At 52.5% G+C, this 23,631-nt stretch overlaps 2 protein-coding genes and 1 long non-coding RNA gene across 7 annotated transcripts in view; 1 reads left to right on the forward strand and 2 right to left on the reverse strand.

The window, feature by feature from the left end:
* Positions 1-519: 519 nt before the first annotated feature.
* On the reverse strand, positions 520-7,120 carry IHH (Indian hedgehog signaling molecule). 2 transcript variants are annotated; one of them, XM_008529990.2, is made up of 3 exons: positions 6,413-7,120; positions 3,693-3,954; positions 520-1,962 (listed from the first exon to the last, which is right to left on the reverse strand). In XM_008529990.2, the coding sequence occupies exons 1-3, from the start codon at positions 6,722-6,724 to the stop codon at positions 1,304-1,306; spliced, it is 1,233 nt and encodes a 410-aa protein (XP_008528212.2). In that variant the 5' UTR covers positions 6,725-7,120; the 3' UTR covers positions 520-1,303. The 2 variants fall into 2 exon arrangements, with proteins under 2 accessions (XP_008528212.2, XP_070474434.1); XM_070618333.1 differs by lacking the exon at positions 6,413-7,120 and adding an exon at positions 4,304-5,086.
* LOC139083234 (uncharacterized) lies at positions 6,361-22,664 on the forward strand. 2 transcript variants are annotated; one of them, XR_011539787.1, is made up of 3 exons: positions 6,361-6,482; positions 8,960-9,030; positions 14,377-14,505. It is a non-coding gene; the product is annotated as an uncharacterized lncRNA (long non-coding RNA). The 2 variants fall into 2 exon arrangements; XR_011539786.1 differs by lacking the exon at positions 14,377-14,505 and adding an exon at positions 22,527-22,664 and having other exon boundaries at positions 6,368-6,482.
* NHEJ1 (non-homologous end joining factor 1) overlaps positions 19,727-23,631 on the reverse strand; it is a 75,622-nt gene continuing 71,717 nt past the window's right edge. For all 3 annotated transcript variants that reach the window (XM_008529951.2, XM_008529950.2, XM_008529952.2), the window contains exons 6-8: positions 21,407-21,524; positions 20,716-20,825; positions 19,727-20,233 (exon numbers count right to left, since the gene is read on the reverse strand). In XM_008529951.2, the coding sequence (XP_008528173.1) occupies positions 20,159-20,233; positions 20,716-20,825; positions 21,407-21,524 (303 nt within the window). In that variant the 3' untranslated portion in view covers positions 19,727-20,158. The remainder of the gene's footprint in view (positions 20,234-20,715; positions 20,826-21,406; positions 21,525-23,631) is intronic.

The following is a 23,631-nucleotide window of genomic DNA, read 5'->3' on the forward strand; positions in this document are numbered from 1 at the left end:
AATCCTAGAAGTAAGGCCAGGAATCACTTTGGAACAAGCCGCCCAGGTGATTCCGAGGTTGAGAACTGCTAGGTTAGGAACCCCTGCCTTATCCAGGAAGTCAGAAGCGGCCACTAGGAGTGTGAATTCTACAGACTCTTTTCATACCACTGCCCATTATCCACAGTGAAGAATGAGAAACCCAGGCCCTGAGAAAGAGCAGAGGAAGAAGAGAGAGCACAGTGACTGGGGCACAATGAGCTGGTTCTAGATGAGAGAAGTGACCCTGAACGAGCTACCGCAGTTCTCTTCTGGTCCAATGGCATTTGGCGCAAACTTTGGGGTCAGCATGTAAAGGCCTTGCCTGGCCCAGAGCCCAGCTCTGTTGGGACTTTGCAGAGCTGCTGGATGAGAAAGGGCTCAAAGAGGTGGAACTCTGCAGGTTTTGTCCCTGCAAGAAGGAGAGCACACTCCTAGACACACTCACCCAGGCTCCAGACTATCTCTGTGTTGGCCCCTCTCAGCGTCCTGGACCCTACGTCTCTAACAACTTAAATAATTTTTATTACAAAAGGAAGAAAAGACCAAAACATCCCCAAAAGTCTCCCATGGGCTTCCCCCTCCGCGCCAATAAATAAGGTGGGGGAGACTGACTGGAGGAGGGGGCGGGGTCGTGGTTCAGCAGAAGAGGGAGCTTAGCCTGGGCAGGGGTGGGAAGGACATTCAGCCCACTCTCCCAGCCCCGGGCGCTAGGATCACAGTGGCTGGAGCACAGAACTCGGCCTACTGACAGCAACAGTCTCTGGATGTGTCCCGAGGAGTGTGGCCAGGGAGGAAGGTCATGCCTCAGGATGGCCAGGCTGGCTGCCCCACCCTGCAGCCTTCTCAGTTCTGGCAGCACTGAGTCCAGCCAGCTCCCTGCTGGCTCCCAGGGAATCTAGCAGCATCAACTGAGGTGTAAGCCCACCGAAGGAGGGCCTAAGACAGATGGAATGGGTCCTCCCCCTTGGGGCCGGCAGCCATGAAAAATCGTAGTGAGAGCTGGCTGTGCTGGGGCCCACCGTGCCAGCCTCGAGGTCTCTAGGATAGAAGGAGAGACCACCCCCATCGTCAGCTCCGCTTGCAAGACACCAAGACACTACACCAAGACAGGGGAGGGGGACGCTGGCATTGCCCAGTCAAGTCTCAACGGTATATCTCTGTGGTGGAGGAGATGGTAGGAACCAGTGCCCCCTGCTCAGGTCCCTTCCACGGCCGGTGCGCCCTGGCAGGGAGGCCTTTGGATCCAGCTGGGCAGTTCCAGACGGGCAGCAGAGGGATCTTTTCAACTCCCTGGCCCGGCCATGCCCAGTGGGTGGAAGCTGCCCTCTTCCAGCAAGAGCCGTCCCAGGCGGTAGAGCAGCTGGGGGTACCAGTGCACACCCTCCCCCGGGGTCCAGCTGCCCCAGGCTAAGCTGTGAAACAGTCGCAGGGGCCAGAAGGCCAACTGAGCCAGGTGGTGGTCAGCCACGGCCGCGAAGCAGGAGGCCACCACATCCTCCACCACCAGCGTTCCGTGCCTTGTTAGTGGGGCGTAAGCCCCAAGGGCCACATGTGTGGAGACAGCTGCCACTCGGGCAGGCTGCAGGCCTGGCACCCCGGCCACCAGCACATACTGGCCAGGCTGCACTTGGCTGGCAAATGTGGCCCGGAAGTGGGCCGCTGGTTCTGAGTGATTGTTGGCGGTGAAGAGCAGGTGGGCAGGCGTGAGTGCCAGGCGGCGTGGGGGGTCCTGGGTCTCAATGACCTGGAAAGCCCTCAGCCTATCCGGCTCGCGATCCAGGAAAATGAGCACGTCACTGAAGGTGGGGTTCCCATCCTCCCCCATGGCCAGCACCCGGTCTCCTGGCCTCACAGCTGACAAGGCCACGCGTGCCCCACTCTCCAGGCGCACCTGGGCTCCGGCAGGGAAGCAGCCACCTGTCTTTGCGGCTGCCGAGTGCTCTGTGGGAAGAAGGGACAGGAAGGTGTTACTGCTGTGGAGCTCAGATTCCCAGATGCAGCACCTCTCCCCAGCCCAGCCAGAGCGCCCCCCTGCTCCCAGAGAGCCCCCCCATCACCATATCCTGGCCCCTGCCCCCATTTCCCATGCAGCCTCAAACCCACCCTAGCCCACGACGTCATCTGCTGCCCTCCTCCCCAGTCTCATCCTTTGCTAATGAGAGAAGCATGATTGTGGTTCCAAGACCCAGTGAGTGGGAGAGAAAGGGCCCTCCTGAAGGCCAGGTGAAGCTCCCCCTCCCTGTCTGCTCTCTTCCTGACAATGCTGTGAACCAGCCGGAGAGGCCAGAGGTGAGCTGAGCAGGGCAGTGGTCCGCTGTGACTTGACACCCAGAAGGCTGCAGCCTCCTGGAGAAGGCAATCACTCAGCTCTTCTGGGGTGTGGATGTCCCATTATTTCTCATCCTTTGCTCAGACACTCCCAAAAAAGTGGTCTCAGACTGACACCCCAAGTTCTGTGCCAGAGCTGGCCCTTGGAGTCTATACAGAAGTGAGAGAAGAGGAGGATGGGCCATGGGGCAAATGCAGACTCCTGAGGAAGCTCAGAGTGAAGGGTCAGGCCAGGGTGTGGCTCAGTGGCAAGGGCGAAATCACCACCTTCAGTTCATGTGCTGGGTCCTTGTGCGGGGACAGGACCCAGTGGCACCAGTGGGTGGGATATGTGTATGGGGGTCAGGAGTCATGAATGGAAGTGGCCACTCTGGGAGCTGGCATGGGGCCAGTGTTTGCAGGTGGAGGGGGATGTGACTTGGAGTAGATGTGGTTGGCAGGGGAGTGCTGGTGGGGGGGGGGGGGTGGGTGGTGACCACTGTGGGCCCAGCGGCATGGGAGTAGTACAAAGCGGGCCTGGTCTCAGTGTGCGTGTCTGCGAGTGTGACTACTGCATGGTGCCAGCGTGGAGGCTGAGCCCACAGCCAGCTGGGGCCAGGCGGGCAGTCACACAGGAACCATTTGAAGCATCGATGACTGGGTTCAGTGTAGATGACAGGGACACTGACAAGATTTGAAGGAGGGGGCGAGGCCCCAGTGCCTGCCAATTCTGATCAACAAGGCGGCCAATCTGGGAAAATCCACTTTATTAAGTCCACTCTGTTTATTCTGGCCCTCACGGCTGGCTTTGCCCCCAAATGTCCAGCTTCAGGGCCCTGAGGGAGAGGTTGGGGACGCCTGCGCCCCCTGGGAGGAGCGTACATAGTGTCCTAAAGGGCCTGACCTGCAGCCGGGCTGTGGGTTCTGAACCTCGGGGCTCCTCGCTCCTGGTCAGGCATGCTGGGGTCTGGGCACACCCTGGCCCCTGGCCCCACCACCCGCCTCGGTTCTGCACCTCGCTGGGTGGGGAGGCTGTCTCTGCCGGCCTGGCTTCCTCCATCTGTCCAGCTTGCTCTGTCTTGCACCTCCTGCGGCAGGCTCTGGATTGTGGACCACCAGGTCAGCAACCCAGTGAGCTGAGACAGGGCCCTGTCTCCCTAGGCTCCTGCCATGTCACTACCAGGCACGGGATGAGCAGGTGGTCACTAGCAGCAACGGGGAGCGCCGCTGACGTCCTCTTCCCCGGGGTCCCCGCCTCCATCCCCCGGCCGGCCTCTTGACCTTCTTGGCCCCAGCGGGCCCTGCGCCGCCTGCCCACGCCCTGCGGCCCCGGCCCCGGGCCCAGCCCCCCGGCAGAGGCTCACCAGACTTGACGGAGCAATGCACGTGGGCTTTAGACTCGTAATACACCCAGTCGAAGCCGGCCTCCACTGCCAAGCGCGCCAGTAGTCCGTACTTATTGCGGTCGCGGTCCGACGTGGTGATGTCCACCGCGCGGCCCTCATAGTGCAGCGACTCCTCCGAGTGGTGGCCGTCCTCGTCCCAGCCCTCGGTCACTCGCAGCTTCACTCCGGGCCACTGGTTCATTACCGAGATGGCCAGCGAGTTCAGGCGGTCCTTGCAGCGCTGCGAGAGGAAAGCGCGCGGAGTTAAGGGGAGGAGCTGGCTGGTGCGCAGGGGGAGCTCAGGGGGAGCGCAGGGGGAGGCGCGGCCTGGCCTCGGACTCTCCCACTGCATGCCCTGGAGTTGGGAAACCGGGGAGGGCGCGCTGTGCCTCTCTCTTAGGAACGTAGATCCCTAAGGTGCTTCCTTCCATTCTAGCATCCGGCGGCCCCTGAGACCTGGACCGCACGGTGGCGCCACAAATCTGGAGGGCGCCTTGAGCCTCGCACCCTTGGGGCGCCCTTCTCTGATGAACGGCCCCTCCCTACTGTGTTCTCTCTCCCCTGCTCGGGGCACCGATCCCTCCACAGACCCGGCTGCATCTTTCCCCAGCCAGTTCCTCTGTGTTCCTCTGTGTCACCGAGGCACCAGGGACCAGGGACTGCCGGCTTCCTGGATGGTGGGGTTGGTGGAGAAGTCGACTGCCTGCGGCTGGCCTGCTAGACATGTAAGGCCGGAGGTGCCCAGTAGGTGTCACCGTAGCCTCAGGGCTGAGGCCCGGGGACACCGGCCCCGGAGGCGCGGCAGGTGCGGAGCGCTCCAGCAGCGTGGGGGTGTGTTGGAGGGGAATCCCGGGCTGTGTGGATCCCTCGGGCGCCACAGAGCGTTCCTGCTGGGACTATCTTATGATCCAAAACCGCCCCGTACGCGCGCCCAGGACGCGGCAGCACCGGAACCAGGAGCTCGTAGATAGGCTGGCGCCGGGCCTAGCCGGCGGAGGGCGACGCGGAGGTCTCTTGCTGCAAGGGGCGCGCGCGCGGTTGATAATCCTGGGCACGGTCTTCCCTGAGCCCAGAGCCCTCAGAACCTCTGCGCCTACCCCTATGCGGGAAGGGACAGGAGAAGACGAGCCTCGGATCTCAGGCAGTCGGCTCCACGCTCCGCCTCACATGGGGTGGGAGTAGAGCCGCGCCCTGGGGGAAGGACGGGAGAGATCATCTGTCTATGCTGGCTCCCCAAGTGCCTGGAGCCCAAGGGACCCTGCAGTTGACTCGGGGGAGGGGCGTAGGGGAGAGGGGTCCCTACCACAGTCCTTGATTCTGAGATGCAAGGTGCCGCCAAGTGTGGGCAGCCCATGTCTCGACCTACCCCCACCTTGCAGATCCCGGGCCCCTTAGACCCTTGGACTCGTTCGCTCAGGAGCCAACAGCGGCTACAACCCAAGGCCCGGTCGATCTTCCCAGGCGAGCAGTCTAGCTGGGGGCGCTCACTGTCCAGGGAGGGAGCTCCGCGTGTTCCTTGCCGTCAGACTTCTAGCCCCCCACCTATGTCGGCCCGGCGGGCCCCTGATCCCCGCCCCTCTCTTCTCCCCAACCCCCCTCCTCGGGTCCAGAGCCGGGGCGCGCGCTGTCAATGATTGCCCAGCCCGTGGCCCGGATCCTTATCTGCATTCCTCGGCGCCCGGCCCGGCCCGGCCACCAGCCAACCTTCGCCCCGACACGGGCCGGCCAGCCCCGGCGCCAGGGCGCATGCTGAGGGCCGTGGTCTAGCTGCTCTTCCTAAGGCATCTAGAAAGCAGGCTGCCTCCTGCGGGGGAGCCCCGGGAGACCACTGAGGAAGGGGGCGTAGGTCTTTTCCCTTGCGGACCTGGCTGCAAGGAAGAAAGTTTGCCCCCCACCCCACCCGCCCCTGGCGCTAGGGCTGAGCGCGAGTCCTGTTCCGAGCATGCGGAGACTAGCGTTAGCTCGGCTCCCTGCCTTCCTCTGCATCCCATCCCCTCTCTTCCAATCCCCGCCTCCCCGCCACCAAGCCCAGGGATCCCCCAAGTTCGGTCCCAGCGCTCGAAGGCCCCGGCACCCCACCCTTCAACCGCAGCTGCGCCATTCAGCTCTCGGGACAGACACGTGGGCTCGCCCAGCAAGTTCCCTTTCCCACCTCCGCCGTCCGGCTCAACTCTTCCCCGCTGTTCCTTAACCCCAGACCCAGCCAGGAAGCTGCTCCAGGAGGGGGCAGCGCAGCGAACCAAGAGCGCGCGTGGGGCCCTCCGCACCCAGAGCTTCTTCGCTCAGGGCTGCCGAATGGCTTCGAAATGAAAGGGGCGCAGCTGTGCGGAAGGTTAGGCCGGGAGGGACTGCGTGGGTCCCGGAGGCGCAGGAGGCAGTCGGGTCGAGGGACCTCCGGGTGCCGCCTCTGACCTGAGCTGCCGGCACTCCGGGGCAGAGAGGCCGCCGCCGATCGGCTGAGCTGTGGCGCTTGGCAGCGGAGAGCTCTTCTCACAGCCTCCGGCGGGCTCGGGGATGCCGACAATCCCGCCGAGACCCCTGGCCAGCCCATCTTGGACAGGAGGCAGCGAGGTTTGGCGAGAGGGGCAGGTGCCAGGGGGCGTGCCAGCCAGTCGAGAAAAGGTGCCAGGGGGGCGGGTAGGGCCGGGCAGGTGGCGGTGCTTCGGCGGCGGCGCCTTACCAGGGCGGGTCGCGCTCACCTGGGTCATGAGGCGGTCGGCGCCCGTGTTCTCCTCGTCCTTGAAGATGATGTCGGGATTGTAGTTGGGGGTGAGCTCCTTGAAGCGCTCAGAGCTGCGCGCGATCTTGCCTTCATAGCGCCCGCTGGCGCCCAGGGTCTTCTCGGGCACGTTGGGGCTGAACTGCTTGTAGGCGAGCGGCACGAGCTTGCGCGGCGGCCGCCGGCGGCTGCCCACCACCCGGCCCGGCCCGCAGCCCCGCGCCGCCGGCACCAGCAGCAGCAGCAGGAGCAGGCAGAACCGCAGGCGGGGCCGGAGCCGGGCGGGAGACATGGCCGGGGAGCCCGAGAGAGGGGCAGCCGAGGGCGCCTGGTGGGCTGATGGGTGGGCTAGTCGACGGGAGCGCTGCGAGGGCTCAGGCGTCCGGGTGGCTCCGGGGGGCTCCAGGTGGGGGCGCCATGGGCTGCGCGGCGCGGCGCAGGGCCGGCGGGACTCAGGTGCGGGGTGGGGGCCTGGGGCCCTGGCTGGTGGCGGCGCGCTGTCCCCCTCGGCGCCTCGACTCTGAGCTGCCCGGCTCGCCGGCCGCCAATAAATAGGCCGGCCCGTTTGTTTTGGCAACGCGGCGGCGGCGGGGGGCGGCGGGCGGCGGGGCTGCGGGCCGCCGGGCTGGGCTGGGCTGGCCGGGCCGGCGGGCTGGCGGGCCCCGCGGTTAGCGCCCCGGCCCGGCGGTCAGGCGGCTCGGGCGGAGCGGGAGCTGCTGCCGTCTGCGGCGCAGCCCGGGGCCGAGTGAGAGGGGAAATGGAAGAGATCCGGGCTCGGGCCCCGCGCAGACCGCACCCTACCCATGTCCCTGCCTCCTGTGCGCTCGACAGCAAACCTGCAGCAAGGGCAGCACAGCCTCCTCCCCCTCGGGCGGGCGGCCCGGCACTAGCCAGCCCTAGTCCGGCTCGCTCCTCCGCCGCGCGTCCGCCCGCCCGCCGCCCTCGGCGCCCCCTGCACTGCCTGAGTTTGCCCTCCCCGCCCGGACGCGCCCCACCCCGCCTTGGCCTCGCCCCTGGGCTCCCCGCGGCTCCGGGGTGCCCCGCCAGGCGCAAACCTCCCGGACAGGAGCTGCCACCCCCACAGAGACCGCAACCCACGGCGCGGCCGGACGCGAGGGGCGGGGGGCAGTGGCCGGACCGCACAGCCGCCTACGGTGTCCCCTGCGGGAAAGTAAACCCAAAAGGCAGGAGGCCGCTCCTAACCTGGTGCCCCACCCTGGCCAGGAGACGCGCCCTCTCGGCTTGGCGGAGCTGAATTCTGTATCAACGCGGTGCACATCCCACGGCCGCAGGGTGTGAAGCTGGGAGCCGAGCGTCCAGGCTTAGAGGAGTCAAACAGGGATTGTTGAGTTGGAAACACTGTTGAAAGGAGCAAGGTGAAGTTGCAAAGGAATAGGCCAAGGTGTAGAGAAGAACAGCTAAATGGTGACATGAGCGGAATACCGAAGAAAGCCCGACTGACCGTGGCAAAGAGGGGCGCACCGAGCTCAGGGCAGGGGCTTGCTAAGGATGCCAAAACCATTGAAACCATTGCTAAGGATGCCAAAACCATTGAAGGACTAAGCATTGAAAGCACACAGGAGCTGCTCAATGCTTAGTCCCCTGGTTCTACTTTACAAGCCAGAAAGGAGAATACATAGAGGCAGCTAGAGGAGTCAACACGGGGCGTGCGTGTTGTAATACGACATTCAGGAAAGATGAGTGAATTAGGATTCGCTCTGCTAAAACAAGAAAAGGCAAGTGTGTTAAAAACGCCGCCACCACCACCAACTATATGATTTGGCTGCATACATCCTACAAACTCAATATAGATAGAAATAAAAAGGTGAGAAATAAAAAGGTATAAAATTATTATTCCAAAAATATTAATGCAATAGGTACTGTTTTATTGATACTTACGTGCCTGATACATGGAAGCTATTAGATGTTCCTGTACCAAGTATCCTACTCGCATTTTCTAATTTCAGTTCAAAAGAGCTATTATTATCCCCATTTTACAAATGAAGATTTTGAAGTTCAGAGAAGATAAGTAACTTGCCTCTGGCTGACAAGCAGGGAAGATTTCAACCCCTACCTGCCCCGTCTGACCCCAGTGCCCAGCCCTCCACCGTGCAGGTGCGCTGGCCTCTCTGCACCACTCACCCCACTGGGACGGCCTGGGTTTGGGACTGAGGTGTCTTTTCACAGATGTCCTCACATTTTCTCTGGATCAATTTCACGAACACAAATTCAAAATTGGAAAGAACCCAAGAGAATGCGTAATACAAGCACTTCGTATTACAGAAAAGGAAACTGAGGCCCACAGATGGGAATTTAGGATGGTTCCACCAGGAGTGGAGTGGTGTCTTTCACTAGGAAACAAAATGACCTGTGTCTTTTCCTCCGCTTCGCCTGCACTTCCTCCGCGCGCCCCACTCCCCCGCTCGATCTTACATGAGCATTCGGATTCCGTCTCCCAGTCACAGATGACTCTAAGGTTGCTTCTTTTCCCTGAAAGATTTTAAGTGCTTTAACTTGTGTTTTCCAGGGTTCAGGAACTATCCCTGCCATACCCACCTCCCCACCTGCTCAGATTTCTGGGGCAGACTACGCAGCCAGGTGAGTACCTCTCCTGGCCCAGACGAACAGGGGCTGTCCGTTTTCACAGAGCTCCAAAAGAGAAAATCCCATAGGCTTCCATTGTCACCTATCCCAGGGTTTTATAAGAATTTTCTAAAGAAGCTTCATCTTAAATTCAATCTTTCTTTCTTCCTCCCGCTCTAATGCAAATTTGACTCCCCTTCCTCATTTTCTGGCCTTTGTGACTGGAGCCATCATCCTGCCGATATCCCGTATGCATGGTCTTGAGTTGAATAAGAGTTGTTAAATCCACTTTCAGTCTTCTTCCCTCCACGTGAAAGATGATTTAAGATTCTCTCAGAAGTTCTGATCGATAACCACATATTAGCTTTGACAATCTTCCTCTCATTTCTCCTCTTCAACGGTGATCCTGTTGAATACACATCTCTGGTAGAGATCTGATCAGTGTCACATAGGAATTGCTGATGCGGTGCTGATGTAGCTTGGCATCACCGGTGCCTGGAGAGCAGGGCAACCTCACTGGTTTAGAATGTGTGACCCTCCTCAGCCCGGCTCATTTAGGAGCAGTGATCAGGGTGTATCCTGGGAAAAGAAGTGGCGGTAACATCCATCTAGGCTTTTCTCTCTGATAGCTGCTTTAAGCACTTAGTAAAATCTTCACAACAAACCCCTGTGCACAGCAATTAGTATTCTCATTTTACAACTCTAAAGTTCTAGAAATAAAGTAACTTGCCTGTGGTCCCACAGGCAAGATTTGAACCCGGAGCTTTTTTACCCCAAAGCCAGACTCTTTTCTCAGGACACAGTGGCGCTTGAAAATCTGAATGTCAAGTTTCGATCAGCATCAGTCCAACCTCCTTCAGCGCAGGAAGGAGGAGAGGAAGTCAGAGATTGGAAGCATCATCGTTTCTACAGCAGTGACCCTGGCGCACTTTTAATCCAAGTCGGGGCCTAAGAACCTTGGTCATTTCTTGTCTGTTTATGTTCTCGGCTGTTCAGTAGATGTAGGGTAGCTTTTGAACGGGGCCAGTTCGTTGACCTATCCAACAAAGCCTGGCTCTTCTTTCTAGTTGCTGCCAGGCTCCTGCCACCAGTACATTAAAGAACTGAGGTGTGCCACTCTGGAGGCACCAATGGCCTGGGGTTGGAGCAGCAGTGACAGACCCGATCAGGGCCCCTCACACCTGAGCCCTGGGCCTGTTGGTAAAATCACTTTTCTTCTCTCACTTTTAGATCTCTTCTACCCTTTGATCATCTCTATTTTGAAGAGAACAAAGTAAAATTTATTTCTTTGGATGATATGATTACTTTTTTGCTTACAAGAGTGAAAGTTGGAAAAATAGGTAGGAAGGAAAGGGAAGGAGGAAAATACCCCATAGAAGCTGATAATTTAAACATCTGTTTAGGTAAACATCCGTTTACCATGTTAGTATTTTTAGCTAATCTCAGATTTAATGCTATAGTACAAATATAGTGCACTTACAGGGAAACAGTCATATATACGTTCACACAAACACATCTCCTGTGTAGGTCTGTATTTCTATAGTCAACTAGTCTTTTTTCTCCAAATCCTGCCACTTGACCAGATCAATCTTGCTCTAAATCCATGGGTGCCCAGCCACAACCGGACAAGTTTCAGGAATGCAGTTACTCAAATATCCTCCAATGACTCAGTGCACAGTAGCCCTAGCTCAGGAGAAAGAGCACTAGGCCTGGAGCTGGCAGAGCTGTGCCTGAACACTGTGATACCTTCTACTGCGTGGCCTTGGGCAAGTCACTTGACTTCTCTGAATTTTAGTTTCCTCATCTCTAAAATGAAAATATATCACCTACCTTGCACGGTTGTTGAGCGGGTTAAAAATACAAGCTTTAAAGTACAAATCTTATGTACAATTTGTTTTTATCCTCTGCTGGGCTCACTAGCAGTGGCAGCAGTTCTCTGATCCCCCGGAGGAAAGCATCGGGATTCTCATGTATGTGTGTCCCAAGACAGTGGTAGGGACTAGGAGGCCCTGCTTGTGTCTACTAGGCAGCATCCAGCTTGTGCACTCTAGCACAAGAGGCACATAAGGGTAGAGAAAGCAAATAGAAAAGGAGAAGACAGCTGTTGTCCTCAAGTTGTTGTACGATTTAACCTTAAAGATAAGTCATGAAAATAAAAGGCAGTTACAACAAAGCCGTGAATGGCACTCATAAATGAGCACAGAATAATGCATTATAAGCTAGACAGGTTAATAGATAAGATGAACTTGGTCTAGAAGACTATGGAATTAGGAAACGACTGGCCTTGGGTTAGACCTCTTAGAAGAAATCAGTCCTGAAAGATGGAGAGGAATGACTGAAAGAATGAAAAAGGTGTTCAGGAGAAGGCAGTGGCGTGAGCAGAGATCATGGCACTTGCAATGACGAAGAGCTGACTTGGATCTGGTAAAGGGCAGAAACCCTAATATTATCTCATGTAACCTTCACAAAAACCTTAGGAAGCTGACACCATTATCTCCACTTTACAACGAGGAACTGAGGTTCAGAGCTGGCGAGTGAGGCAGTTGGAGTGGGAATTCAGGCCTGTTTGACTCCACAATAATCCCGTTCCTTGGTGAGTGATTCCTAGGGCAGGCGTGCTAGGTTGTTGATCTCTGTTCAAGTCACTCTTCCTCTCTAAATCTAGGGCTCCTTTGTTACCTTCTTGGGCTTTAAGCCCCCCTACAGTCGGCGCTCCGCATCTGTGGGCTCTGCATCCTCAGATTCAACCAGCTGCGGATGGAAAGGCCCACGATGGTTGCGTCTGTACTGAACGTTTACAGACGTCTTTTTCTTGTCATTATTCCCTAAACAATACAGTATAACAACTATTTACATGGCATTTACATTGTATTAGGTATTATAAGTAATCTAGAGATGATTTAAAGTAAACAGGAGGATTGCGTAGGTTGTATGCAAATACTACGCCCTTTTATATAAGGAACTTGAGCATCCGTGGATTTTGGTTTGGGGGGGTGTCCTCCAGCCAATCCCCTGAGGATACGCTATTTGACTGTTTCCCCAACTGGTTGGCATCATTCTGATTTCTACTATTGATTTTTGGAAGAGGTTAGCAACTCCACCAAGTTTGGCTCCTGTGTAGACATGGAAGCATGCCTGTCTTCCAAGCTTCAGGTCAGCCCAGAACACACCTGGAGATCCAATTAGAGCCACTCAAAGCTAACAATGCTTTGAAAGCTGGCTATTGATTAGAAATGGGAATGTCAAGTTACCTTTGCCCAAACAATAAGCTCATTACAAGGCACTTCAGAGAGATTCAAGCATTAAAGGCCTCACTTTGATGACTTTGAAAAGGTAGCAAAAGGTGGCAGCATTACTTACCAAGTGAGTGTTTTTTCCACAAAAGAGACTAAAGATTGTGGGAAATTCTTATATATGGAAAGACACTTGCAGACAGAAAGACATACATAGAAATATATTTCGTATATGGATTATAATATATTTACTAATTAATGGGCTTTATTTCCACTCCAGTGGCTCTATTTGGAAAGAAATTTGTTGCTTTAAAGAGAATTTTGGAAAATACCAGTCCAGTGAATGTTCAATAAAGGGGCTGGGGGCACCATTCTTTTAATACTCAAGGATGCTCCTGACCTGCCTGTCGGCTTCCTGTATCTGGGTTTGTACTGTCCACCCACACCCTCTCACCAATCTCTCTTGGAAGAGACAGCACCCTAAGGATTCTGGGGACAGATAGCCAAAGCAAGCAAGAAGGTACACAGTCACTTGCTTTTTAATAACTTGTATTCTCAGTTTCTGCAAAATGACAAATTCATTCTCTTATGGTTATAGCAAACAGAATGGTATTTAACCACCACTCCCACTCTGTGACTGGCTGCCCCCACAAAAAATTACATTCATTTATAACTAGAATCACTTCAACAGGGTAGAGGGGGGGTGTGTGTGATAATCTTCCTTCATTTATTCACTCTACAAGTATTTTTGAGCACCTACTGAGTGCCAGATGCTGTTTGAGGTGGTTGCGATGTGAGAGAACAATAAAAAGAGTCTTGCCCCTACGGAGTTTTATTTGAGTGGGGAGGCATTGGGGAGACAGACAATTAAAAATAAACATAAAAATAAGTGAAATATACAATGTGTTAGGTGGGAATAAGGAAGGACTATGAGCACAAAATGTAAAATGGTAGAGGACTGGGCGCGCATAGGCTCATGGGGGGGGGTGAGGTCAGGAGGCAGGTGGTTCTGTTAAGTGGGGTGGTCCGCAAAGGCCTCATTGAGAAGGTGCGATTTAAGCCAAGAAAGAAGCGAGGGCTTCAACCAAACAGATAGCTAGAGGAAGAGCATTCTAGGCAGAAGGAACTGCATAGAGCAAAGGGCCCTGATGTGCTTGCCTGTTGGAGAAACAGTAAGGAGACTGGTGTGATCAAAGATGAAGCTGGGGGAAAACGGAGTGGGTAAGCCTGACTTTCTACTTTCTGATCGTGAGGGTGTTTTTCCAACTTTTTATAAAGCTTAGAATGAAGATAATTTACCCTTTAAAGAGATTTATGTATTGACTTGTAAATATGGACACAACAGAGTTAAGTCAAAGTCAAAGCAGGTAACAAAACAGTATACATACAATTCTTTTCAACTTTATAAAAAAGCTCCATATAGATGTGGCCCTCACTTTCTACTTTACACACTTAAAAAACTTTGGGGGGAAAAAATCGATCCTTTAAATATCCTCTTTGGATTGTAGGCTTCTTGAAATCAGGAGAAATGTTTTTGTGGCCACACAGCAAGTAGAATCACGCCCCTGCTGGTGGGGTTGCTAGTGAGTAAGCCCCCAATATATAGATACGATTTGAGAGAATGTGTGCTCAATTATTCCTGTTTCTTGTTGAATACGGGTTTTCTATCTCGTTCCCAACATATTTCCTACAACTGGTGCCATTCTTTTGAATTCCTTTGTAGTGATCTGGAATTTTCCTGTTGGACTTTCCCATTTGCAGTTCAAATCCACGCTCAGCATAAGGTGTAACCAACCAATTTGGTTTCTTATATCTTCCTTCCTGGTTAGGAATATAGCCCATTCTCAGTTAAGTTTACACATAAAGACCCCCTTGGGGCTTCCACTGGGGGTCTTTCTTCCCATTGAATTATTCCCATTAATTATCCAAGTTGTTTAACTGTCGAAATATTTTCCATAATATTTAGAATGGAATATTAGAATGGAAATTATGGAATATATTCCATAAATATTTAGATGACTTTGGTATCAGTTTCATACCTGTTGCAATTCCATTTGATGACCGCCATTAAGTTATTTTTGAGATTCCTACCCATAAGCATACATACCTCTTTGATTCTTGTTTCCAGGAACTATTTTCCAGCTGTCTTTGTGGTGGGAAGCTCAGCTCCCACCAAGCAGTCCTTGCTTTAGAATGGCTTTGATGAATGACCCGCAGGAGCCATGCCAGTCCCTGAATTATCACATAGCACCCGAGGTGAGAAACATCGAGTGCTGTCTGTTGTTGCTCCACCCCACCCTATAAGAACAGATTAAGGAAATACAGTTTCGTTTGGCACCGTTCTGCTGTTTTCATTCTTCAGATCCTAAATATGCACATACACTTTGACCGTTCAATAGTCCACGGTGCTGGAGCTGGGGCCTCACCGTGCTTCACCTCATTGACTGGCGACACCTCCAAAAGCAGGGTGGCTGCAATTTGTGCCCAGTGCATCCGGGGTGCATGACGGCCAAGTACAAACTTGAAGTCGGCCGCTTCACAAGCCAGGTGCCCTAGTGTCTGTAAGAGGAACGTTCTCTGCTTTTTGCTGAACAGATCACCATGCTAATTTTCCCCACGAGCACAATCCAGACACTGCATTTTTTTTTTGATTCAAAATGCCATTGTACAGCTTATCTATTCCCTCTGTCCTGCTACTCTAATTATGTAAATTATCCTGTCACATTTAATTCGTACCTATCAAAGAGAGCAACACAGTGGACATCACCACTACCAGAGAACCACTCAAGTTGAGATATCAGTATCACCCCCACATATCATCAGAGTATTATTATTTATATTGCTGTTATATCAGGTTACTAATGAAACAGAAACCCTCATTACCAACTCCCCTCCCCTAACCAGTGCCTTCTTGTTCCTCCCATATGTGACATAGGACCAAAGGGTCTTGCTTTGTGCCCTAGAAGGGCCAGGCAGCAATAATAAATGAAGCTGGGAGTTTTTCCTTCTCACCTGGCAGCAGTCTTTTTCTGTCTTAAATAAGGGATTCCTTACTGCCCGGGATTCCCATCAGTACTGCTCCTGACCCCTGAACACAGACCCAGACCCTGCAGGGCTCCCCCACCAGCTCCAGCTCCTTCCACCACCCCTGCTCACCCTTCAAGGCCTGGGGTGGGAGGGCAGAAGCAGGATGGAGAGCCAGGCAAGAGGACTTCCCTTCCCTTCTCCGTTCTCCCTTCTCCCATCACCGATTTCTGACCGGCTGTCGATCCTATCAGGGGTCCATAAAGCGAGGAGGACTCTGGCCCGGGAGAGGGGGGTAGGGGTTAGGCAAACAGGCCAGGGAGGCAGTTGGTTGAAATTTAACCACAATATTCTTGGTCTCTATTGTTTTGAGTGAGGCCCAATATTTCCACAGCAGGATTATAGGATCTGATTAACCGTGTTAGACAACAATGCCGTACTGGGATGGGCTTCCCCTTCCAGCTGCCAATATGAAAAAGTCAATACAACACCCAGATCTCAGAAGGGACTCCCAGCAGGCCCCAAACCCTACTCCCCAATTCTAACCCTGGCCCCAAAGTGAGGGTAGGGAAGAAGAGTGTGGCACTGAATGATCCTTTAACTCCTGGCCCTTGGCCCAACAGGACAAGTAATCCTGGCACAGTCTTCCCAGGTGAGTCAATGGCCGTGTGAGCCCCACACCCTGGAGTTCTCTCAATGCCTCTTCCGGGTTCCCCTGGGGTGGCCCCGATTCCCAGGAACCCATGAGAGTTGGGTGCTGAGACGCTAGCCCCCGACTCAAAGGGTCCAGGAGTGCGGAAAGCAGAGCAAAATCAGCTGGGCTCCAGGATAGAGAAACTGAGTGCAGGTGGGACTTCACAGCTTGGAGGGACTGAGCCTTTGCTAGAATGCGTTGGTGCTACTTAATGACTTCCTACGTGCCAGGGAACAGAAATGAGGCCCTGGAATTGAGGGGAAGCATAGGGGCCACCATAAAGCAAAGTCTCAGGAGCTGAGAAAGCGTTCCTCAAAGGGTCTGGGACGAGGGAGCACAGACAGAAACCTCTACCTGAGGGAGCTCCTAAAGCAGAGAGTCCCTAAGGTCCCTCCACCTCACACAGACAAGCACCTCGTGCCCTGCCCCCCTCGGGATGTTTCCCCTCACGGTGGGATCTTCTGAGGCCCTGTCCAAGAGAACAGGGAAGGAAGACAGAGTGATAAGGAGCCCTGGACAAGAGTGCTATATATCAGCTCCCAGGAGGTCACAGAGGCAAGGAAATCCTCCCTCCACAGCGCGGGCTCCCTTCTCTTTGGCATTTCTCTCTGTATCTAAGTGCCTAGCGTCACCCTATACAATTCTGTGAGCAACAGTTACGATGCTGGGAACAGGGACTAGGAACCAAGGGTCTTGAGCTCTGAGTTTGGTGGGTTCCTTGTAGTATGTCACTCACTCTGTCGTCCCCAGTGACAATGTCAAGAACGAGACTAAACCCAGGACCAGAAGAAGAGGCGCGGCCTTTTCCATTTCCCTCCTCCTGCCATCTCGGCACAGAGAATGACACAGGGCTCCAGTTCACCTCCCATCAGACCAGGGCAAAGGAGGAGGTGAGGGCTTCGGAGAATGGGAGGTTTAAATGAAAGGGAAAGCAAGAAAGGAGAGTTCAAATGTTCCACGGGATAAAACTAAGCAGCAATAGGGCTGAGCGTTCGAGCATCTGTGCTTCCCGGCAAGTGCGCACTGTGGGTGAACCACGTCAGGCCCCTGGAAGGATCTTGGTCTGACAGCGACAGATTCTTTCCCAGTCCAGCGCACAGGGGCAGGGGTCTCTCTCTGCCACCTTACAGCCTAGGAATTCCAGAGCTCGCTCCTCAGGATTCAGTGAGAAGACAGAGATGAGAAGCTCCTGCCTCCCTTCTCAATAACTTTGCTACCCTTTGGAAACACTCCTTGACCTGGGAGACCAGCTGGCTGGTGACAGGAGAAAAGAGAATGACCCCCGTGGGCTTTTCCAGGACCCAGCTCGGGCTCTGCCCTCAAGGGCTGCTGGGAAAGCCCTCGGTGAGGCCTGAGCACAGGAGGTGCTGCTCAGCTGGAGTGCTAAGGGATGAAGATTTCTCCTCCAGCAAAGAGCTGCCCTGTCCTGGCTGACTGTGGGGGAGGGGTGAGCCAGCCGGCAAGGCCAAGTAGGCCTTGCAGCCTAGGTGGCGCTATTTCTCTACTTTTTAGGTCAAGTTCCTGCAGGAACTTCCTCGAGGTCCCTAGTCCTGCTCCTGGTTTGCTGGCTTGCTCGTGTAAACCACCTTATATTATTTTTTTTTCTAAAAATACTCCAAAGCAATTGAAAGAGTCCCTTCTCCCACCAGCCAGCCCTGGCCCCAGCCCCGGCCCCGGGGAGCGGGCGGGGAGGCGGGGAGGTGGGCCACCGCTTTATTAAACACAGGGAAAACTAATATTTACGGAATAAAATTTATGGAGCAGCCACGAGAATTCGACCCTTTTATGTGCATGTGGAGTGGGGGTTGGGCCAGGCTGGGGGCCTTGGGGAGGGACCCAAGCCAGGGGGCAGGGCTGGAATACAGCCTGGCCGGGCCAATTTGTCAAGGCAGGGATTTCCCTGGAGTTGCCCTGGGATGAATGATTCTCAACCACTCCTAGCTTTGGGGGGTAAGAGCTTGGGGCAAGAACGCCGGAGGCAGGGCCTCTGGGAGCAATGTTTCTCTAAGGATGTGTTGGGGCCAGATCCCCATGGAGGCCGCCCCCTTTGGGGAGAAAGGGAGCAGTGGGTGGGAAGGTCGTTAGGCATATTCTTACCCGACCTTTTAAAAAAGGATACATTCCTTTTGAGAACATGAAAAAAGTTATGCTTTTAGGATGGTCCTTACAATTTTGGGGGATTCACAAACCTCTGATCCCCTATGATTAAAAATGCCTGCTCTGGAGACTGTCCTCTTAGGGCAGAGAGAGTATCCAGGGTGAAGAACCCATCTTCTTGCTTGCTGGGGAAGTCTTGCCATTTTCCATGTGGTCTCATATCTTGATACTGAAATCTGGCTATCAAATTATGCCGAAAAGAGACTAAAGAACCAAGGGAGCCATCTGATAGATTTTTACATAGTTCCTCATTCACTTCGATGACAGTCAAGACCATGGGGTGCACCCGGGGGCTCTGTGGTCTAGAGGTAAAGAAAGTTACCAGCAGCAACTGGGAATCAGCCCTGATGGAGCCTTCAGACTCTGCCAGCAGGCAAGGCATGGGGCCCAGTCCTGATGTCCTCGAAGGCTCCTGCCCTGAAGAGCCAATGGAGACAAGAACATCCTCCTGAAAGGAGGCAAGGTCATGGGAGAAGGATGTTACCGTGGAAGACGGGAGAGAAGGACCTCACATCGCTCCTGGAAAATGTTTTCAGTAATGTATATAACGCAGTTAAGAACTCAGCTGTCTGGGTGCAAATTCTGGCTCTTACTCATTAGCTGTGTGACCTTTAAGTAAGTCACTTAATCACCTCAAGCCTCCATTTCCAAGTGGCTTAACAGTATCTTCCTCATGTGATGCTGTGAGGATTCAATGTCAGGCGCTTATTAGAGTACCTAGTATCCACTAACTGCTCAGGAACTTTATCATTGTGTTGTTCTTATTATGATCATTATTACTGCTTGGATTGTCCTCTCTCCCATGACTTGACATGAGGACAGAAACACTAGTCCCAGCTAGAGAATATGTGAAGGAGCAGGCACTTGACCATCAGCCATAAATAAAGCAGAAAAGCCCTCTGTGGGTTCTGACCTTGACCCCTTCCTCCACCTAACAATTCCTCTCTCCAAGTAATGTCGCATAGGGTCTTACCTAGAGAGGAAAGCCTAACGGAGAAGGCCAAGGGACTTGGCCAACACTGGTCTGCTAAGTCTTGCTAGATTTGTCAGAGTTGACTTTCCAACTGTCTAAGGCTCTGCCTATCCTACAGCCTTTACATTTTCTCTCGCTAAGCACGATTCATTCTACAGGTCAATTCTGTCATCCCAGAGAACTTGTGTGGCCATTTCCTGTTCCCTGTCATCCTGTCTTTCCTAGTTCTTCTAGTTACCATGTTATTTGAAGTGGAGTGAAGGAGGGGAAAGTAAAATTCATTTTTCTCCCACTGTAGTGGGAAACTACCTTGGTCCTAGTGCTTGAGCTCTTTCTAATTTTAATCCCCTACTGTGGTTTAACCTATCATCTATGCCTTGGTAACACACCAAAAAACCCACATCAAGTTGGACAAAGGAGAGCAGCAGCCACCTGTTCTGCCCTGTGCCCACCATGGAGAGTTTTCAAGATCGAAGTTCCCAAACAAAAGCTCGGCACCGGCCACCTCAGAGAAGCATAAGGACTGAAGGACTGGACTGAGGGCTCAGGCTTCATCCAGAGAAGACAGTGGGGTGGGGCCCAGCAAAGTGCAGTGGGTTATGTGTTCCACAGAATAAGCGCTCTCAAAAGCAAGGGGAGGTGAGTGGTTTTTATTCCATGCTAAAGAGAGAAGAGGGTCTCTGAGGAGCCCCTGGGACTGGCTAGGGACTCTTGAGAGAGGTAGCCAAGGCTTCCTAAGCAGGTTGTGCCTTTTTGCTGACTTGCCCTATATACCTAAAGTCCATGGTGTCTAGAGAACCTCCACCAAAAGGAGGAGAACATGGGATTCCCAGAGACTGGCTTCCAATTGGATAGGGAAGGCCAAAGCCCAGGGGGCTGGAGCCAAGATTCCCTCGGTTAACGGTACCCATTCAGGTGCCTGTCAACATGAACTTCAGTTGTCTGGCTCCTTCAGTGGGGCCTCTGACTGTATAACTGTGTCAGATAGACGGCTGCCACGGAATTCCTTTCAAGGTGACACTATTCTCCAAGTCCATCTTCAGCAGCTGAGAAAGTGACAGGTTAACTGAAGAGCCCCCTTAGCTTCTTCCTCTTGGCCTTTGACAGCTGAAGTCTCTGCATGGGGCCTGAAGTACCCTAGAAAAAAAAGTAACCCATGTTAATAGAGGTTTTCAACAGTTCCAGTTAAGTTAGGAAAGGAACTTCCTTCATCCCATGGCTCTGGCTAGGGTGAGGCCTTCTTGAAGGGGCTGACACGGGTGTTCTGAAGTCTATGTCAGGCAGTGAATGCTATATGAGATGCTATGCAGGAGACATGTGCATCCCTTCTTCCCCAGGGAAGAGCCTTGGAGACCATTACTGGAGGTGGGATAAGGTAGAAAAGGAGTCAAGGTCCATCATTCAGCACAAGAACTGTAGAGGAGACAGCATGGGAAGATGTGAAAACCATGACTCTCCATCTGGAAATCCACCATGCGGAAGCCTGGTGACAAACAGCCCCCAATATTGTTACGGCAGTATCAACTAGGTGGCAATTCCAGGGACCACTGGCTTGGTGGCTGTCGGTGCAGACTCCGCCAGCTCTCAGAATGCCATCCAGGAAGCTGCTCAGGACTCACTGTGGGCTTTTTCTCCGGCGCTGGGAGGGATGGTGCTGAGGAGTCTGGCTCTTCGGGCTGGTTCAGAAGTTGTCCTTGGGGGGAGGCGCTGCTTGAGGTCTGAGGCTCTCCTGACATCAGAAAGATCAGGGAGGATAGTGATAAATGCCTTCTTCTTACCAGAAAGACACTGGCATTTACCAAGCATTTTGATAACAGGCCAGGGTTTGGTTCTAATATATAAGTAGGCAGAAGCAGCCACAAATCCAACTTCCGGCTGACTTTCGGAAAGCCCTGTTTCTACTGTGACGATCCCCCGGGCCCACTTTCACCAGGTAAGACAAGAGTTTCCTGGACTCAAAATAGACAACTGTTATTCTACACGTTTCCTGACATGTCTCAGGCAGGGAGATTAATCTTTCTCCTGGTTCTTTCACTAATTCTCCTTAGCACCTAGACCAGTTCTAAGAGAACTGTCTGCAATGATGGAAATGTTCTATATCTGCACTAACTTGGTAGCCGCTCGTCACATGTAGCTGTTGAGCACTTGAAATGTGGCTAGAGCAAATGAAGAAATGAATTTTTCATTTTATTTCATTTTTATTACTTTAAACTTAAATAGTCACAAGCAGCTAGAGCTACTATATTGGACATCACAAACCTAGACCCTAACCCTAAGCTCAGGGAGACAAGTACCCCTGCGACCACTCACCAGTGCCTTGATGCTGCTGTCTCAATTGGACCTCTCGTCTGGTGACTGCCAAATACAGATTCTGTAGGTTCATGACAAAGGGTCTCCCATCACCAACACTGCATGCCTCTGGTAGTTTCTATAGGGGACAGGAAATGCTGTCATTGGTTACACTGTATGGCCAGAGAAAAGTGACTTGATATTCCACTGGCAGAACTGGCATCAACCCCAAAAGAATTTATATAAAGAAGCTGGATCCAGAAGAAGACAAAATTGTCCCATTTGCAACAACATGGATGGACCTTGAGGGTAGTATGTTAAGTGAAATAAGCCAGACTGAGAAAGACAAACACCGTGTGATTCCACTCATATGTGGAAAATAAACAAACACATGGACAAAGGGAAGAGATTAGTGGTTACCAGGGGAAAGGGTTGGGGGGTGGGCGAAAGGGGTAAAGGGGCACATATATAGGGTGACGGATAAAAATTAGACTATTGGTGGTGAGCACGATGCAGTCTATACAGAAACTGATAAATAATAATGTACACCTGAAATTTCACAATGTTATAAACCATTACAACCTCAATAAAATAATAATAATAAAATAATGAAACATTTCCCTAAAAAAAAGAGTTAGCTCCAATATGGGGCATCCATATCCAAGCCTGTTGGGACCAATATAAAGACCTCTTGGGAGGCATCTCCTCTGAAAGGTAACTTCAAATGCGTATCTTTATTTCCCCCAATACTGAGGTCTATTATGTTTTCCCATGAATACCCCATAGGTCTCTAGGCTCCTCCTTCCACAGGGATGACCTCTTAGGGGACAGTTTTAGGAAATTATCTTCCCTAAGTTGTCCCTAAGCTGTACAGATTACTATTTTAATTAAATTCATTTATAAACTTCCAAATATTCTAAATATTCTAAATATTAGAGAGAGAAAAAGGATGAAATCCAGGATGGGGCAGAGAGTGCAAAATGGGAATTGAAAGACAAGAAAAAATTATGAAGTTGTGATGTTCAGTCAGAGGAGATGGAAGAAATAAAGTTTACAAAGCATTGGAGGAAGATTCAATGCCCTGAGCTAACATCTGCTGACAATCTCTCTCTCTCTCTCTTTTTTTTTTTTTTGCTTGAAGATTAGCTCTGAGCTGACATCCATGACAATCTTCCTCTACTTTGTATGTGAGATGCCTTCACAGCATGGCCAATGAGTGGAGCAGGTCCACGCCTGGGATCCGAACCTGTGAACCCGGGCTGCCAAAGCCGAGTGCAGGGAACCTTAACCACTTGGCCACAGGGCCAGCCCCTGAAAATTGGTTCTTGAGGGATGAAAAAAGTCTGACTCTTTAAAGTAAAAGCACAGAAATACATAAACATAAACATAATTTTGGTATATCTGTAGAATTAAAATTTCCTTGGGGGGGTGATTAAGAAAAAAATAAAAGGTTCCTTAGGGAGCCTTTGAAATGATAATGAAAATGAAATGAAATAATGAAAAAAAAGTTGCGAAACACTGCTATAATCATACTATATTTATCTGTTTCCTTCACCATGGAATGAACTGTGGATGTAAATCCACAGCAAAATGCTTTGCCCAGTTCAAGTTTCATATTCTCAGCTGAACTGAGCTGAAATACTGGCCAAAGACTGAAGAGAGTGCAATACAAACGAGATGAACGAGTATGGTGTCCAGTGGTCCCAAACCTGGCTGCACTTCAGAATCTTGGAAAGGGCCCAGAACGACTTCATTTGTCCCCATGCATGCAAATCGTCACAGTTCTCAGCCGTCTCCAAGGGAAGCCATGCCAGCAGCTCATATGGGAACCAACCCAAGAATCCTAGATTGACCCACATCTCTTGTCAAGGGCACTTTCTCTGGGGTATAAGGGTGTTCATTTCTTTTTTTTTTTTTTTGAGGAAGATTAGTTCTGAGCTAACATCTGCTGCCAATCCTCCTCTTTTTGCTGAGGAAGACTGGCCCTGAGCTAACATCTATGCCCATCTTCCTCTATTTTATATGTGGGACGCCTACAACAGCATGGCTTGACAAGCAGTGCATAGGTCCACACCTGGGATCTGAACTGGCAAACCCCAGGCCACCGAAGCGGAATGTGCGAACTTAACCACTGTGCCACCAGGCTGGCCCAGGGTGTTCATTTCTGAAAACCTATCGTGGGAAAAGGATGGAAGAGAGAAGGTGGGAGAAGCAGCAAAGTAGTTGCTGAACCATAGTCAAGATGA

Source organism: Equus przewalskii, chromosome 5, assembly GCF_037783145.1.
Source record: "Equus przewalskii isolate Varuska chromosome 5, EquPr2, whole genome shotgun sequence".
In the NCBI taxonomy this organism is placed as follows: domain Eukaryota; kingdom Metazoa; phylum Chordata; class Mammalia; order Perissodactyla; family Equidae; genus Equus; species Equus przewalskii.

Excerpts from the sequence above, each read along its gene's own strand:
- IHH (XM_008529990.2), bottom strand. The coding sequence starts at position 6,724 with ATGTCTCCCGCCCGGCTCCGGCCCCGCCTGCGGTTCTGCCTGCTCCTG. Across the intron at positions 3,955-6,412 it reads CCGACCGCCTCATGACCCAG|CGCTGCAAGGACCGCCTGAA; the intron begins GTGAGCGCGACC and ends TTCCTCTCGCAG. Across the intron at positions 1,963-3,692 it reads GCATTGCTCCGTCAAGTCTG|AGCACTCGGCAGCCGCAAAG; the intron begins GTGAGCCTCTGC and ends TTCTTCCCACAG.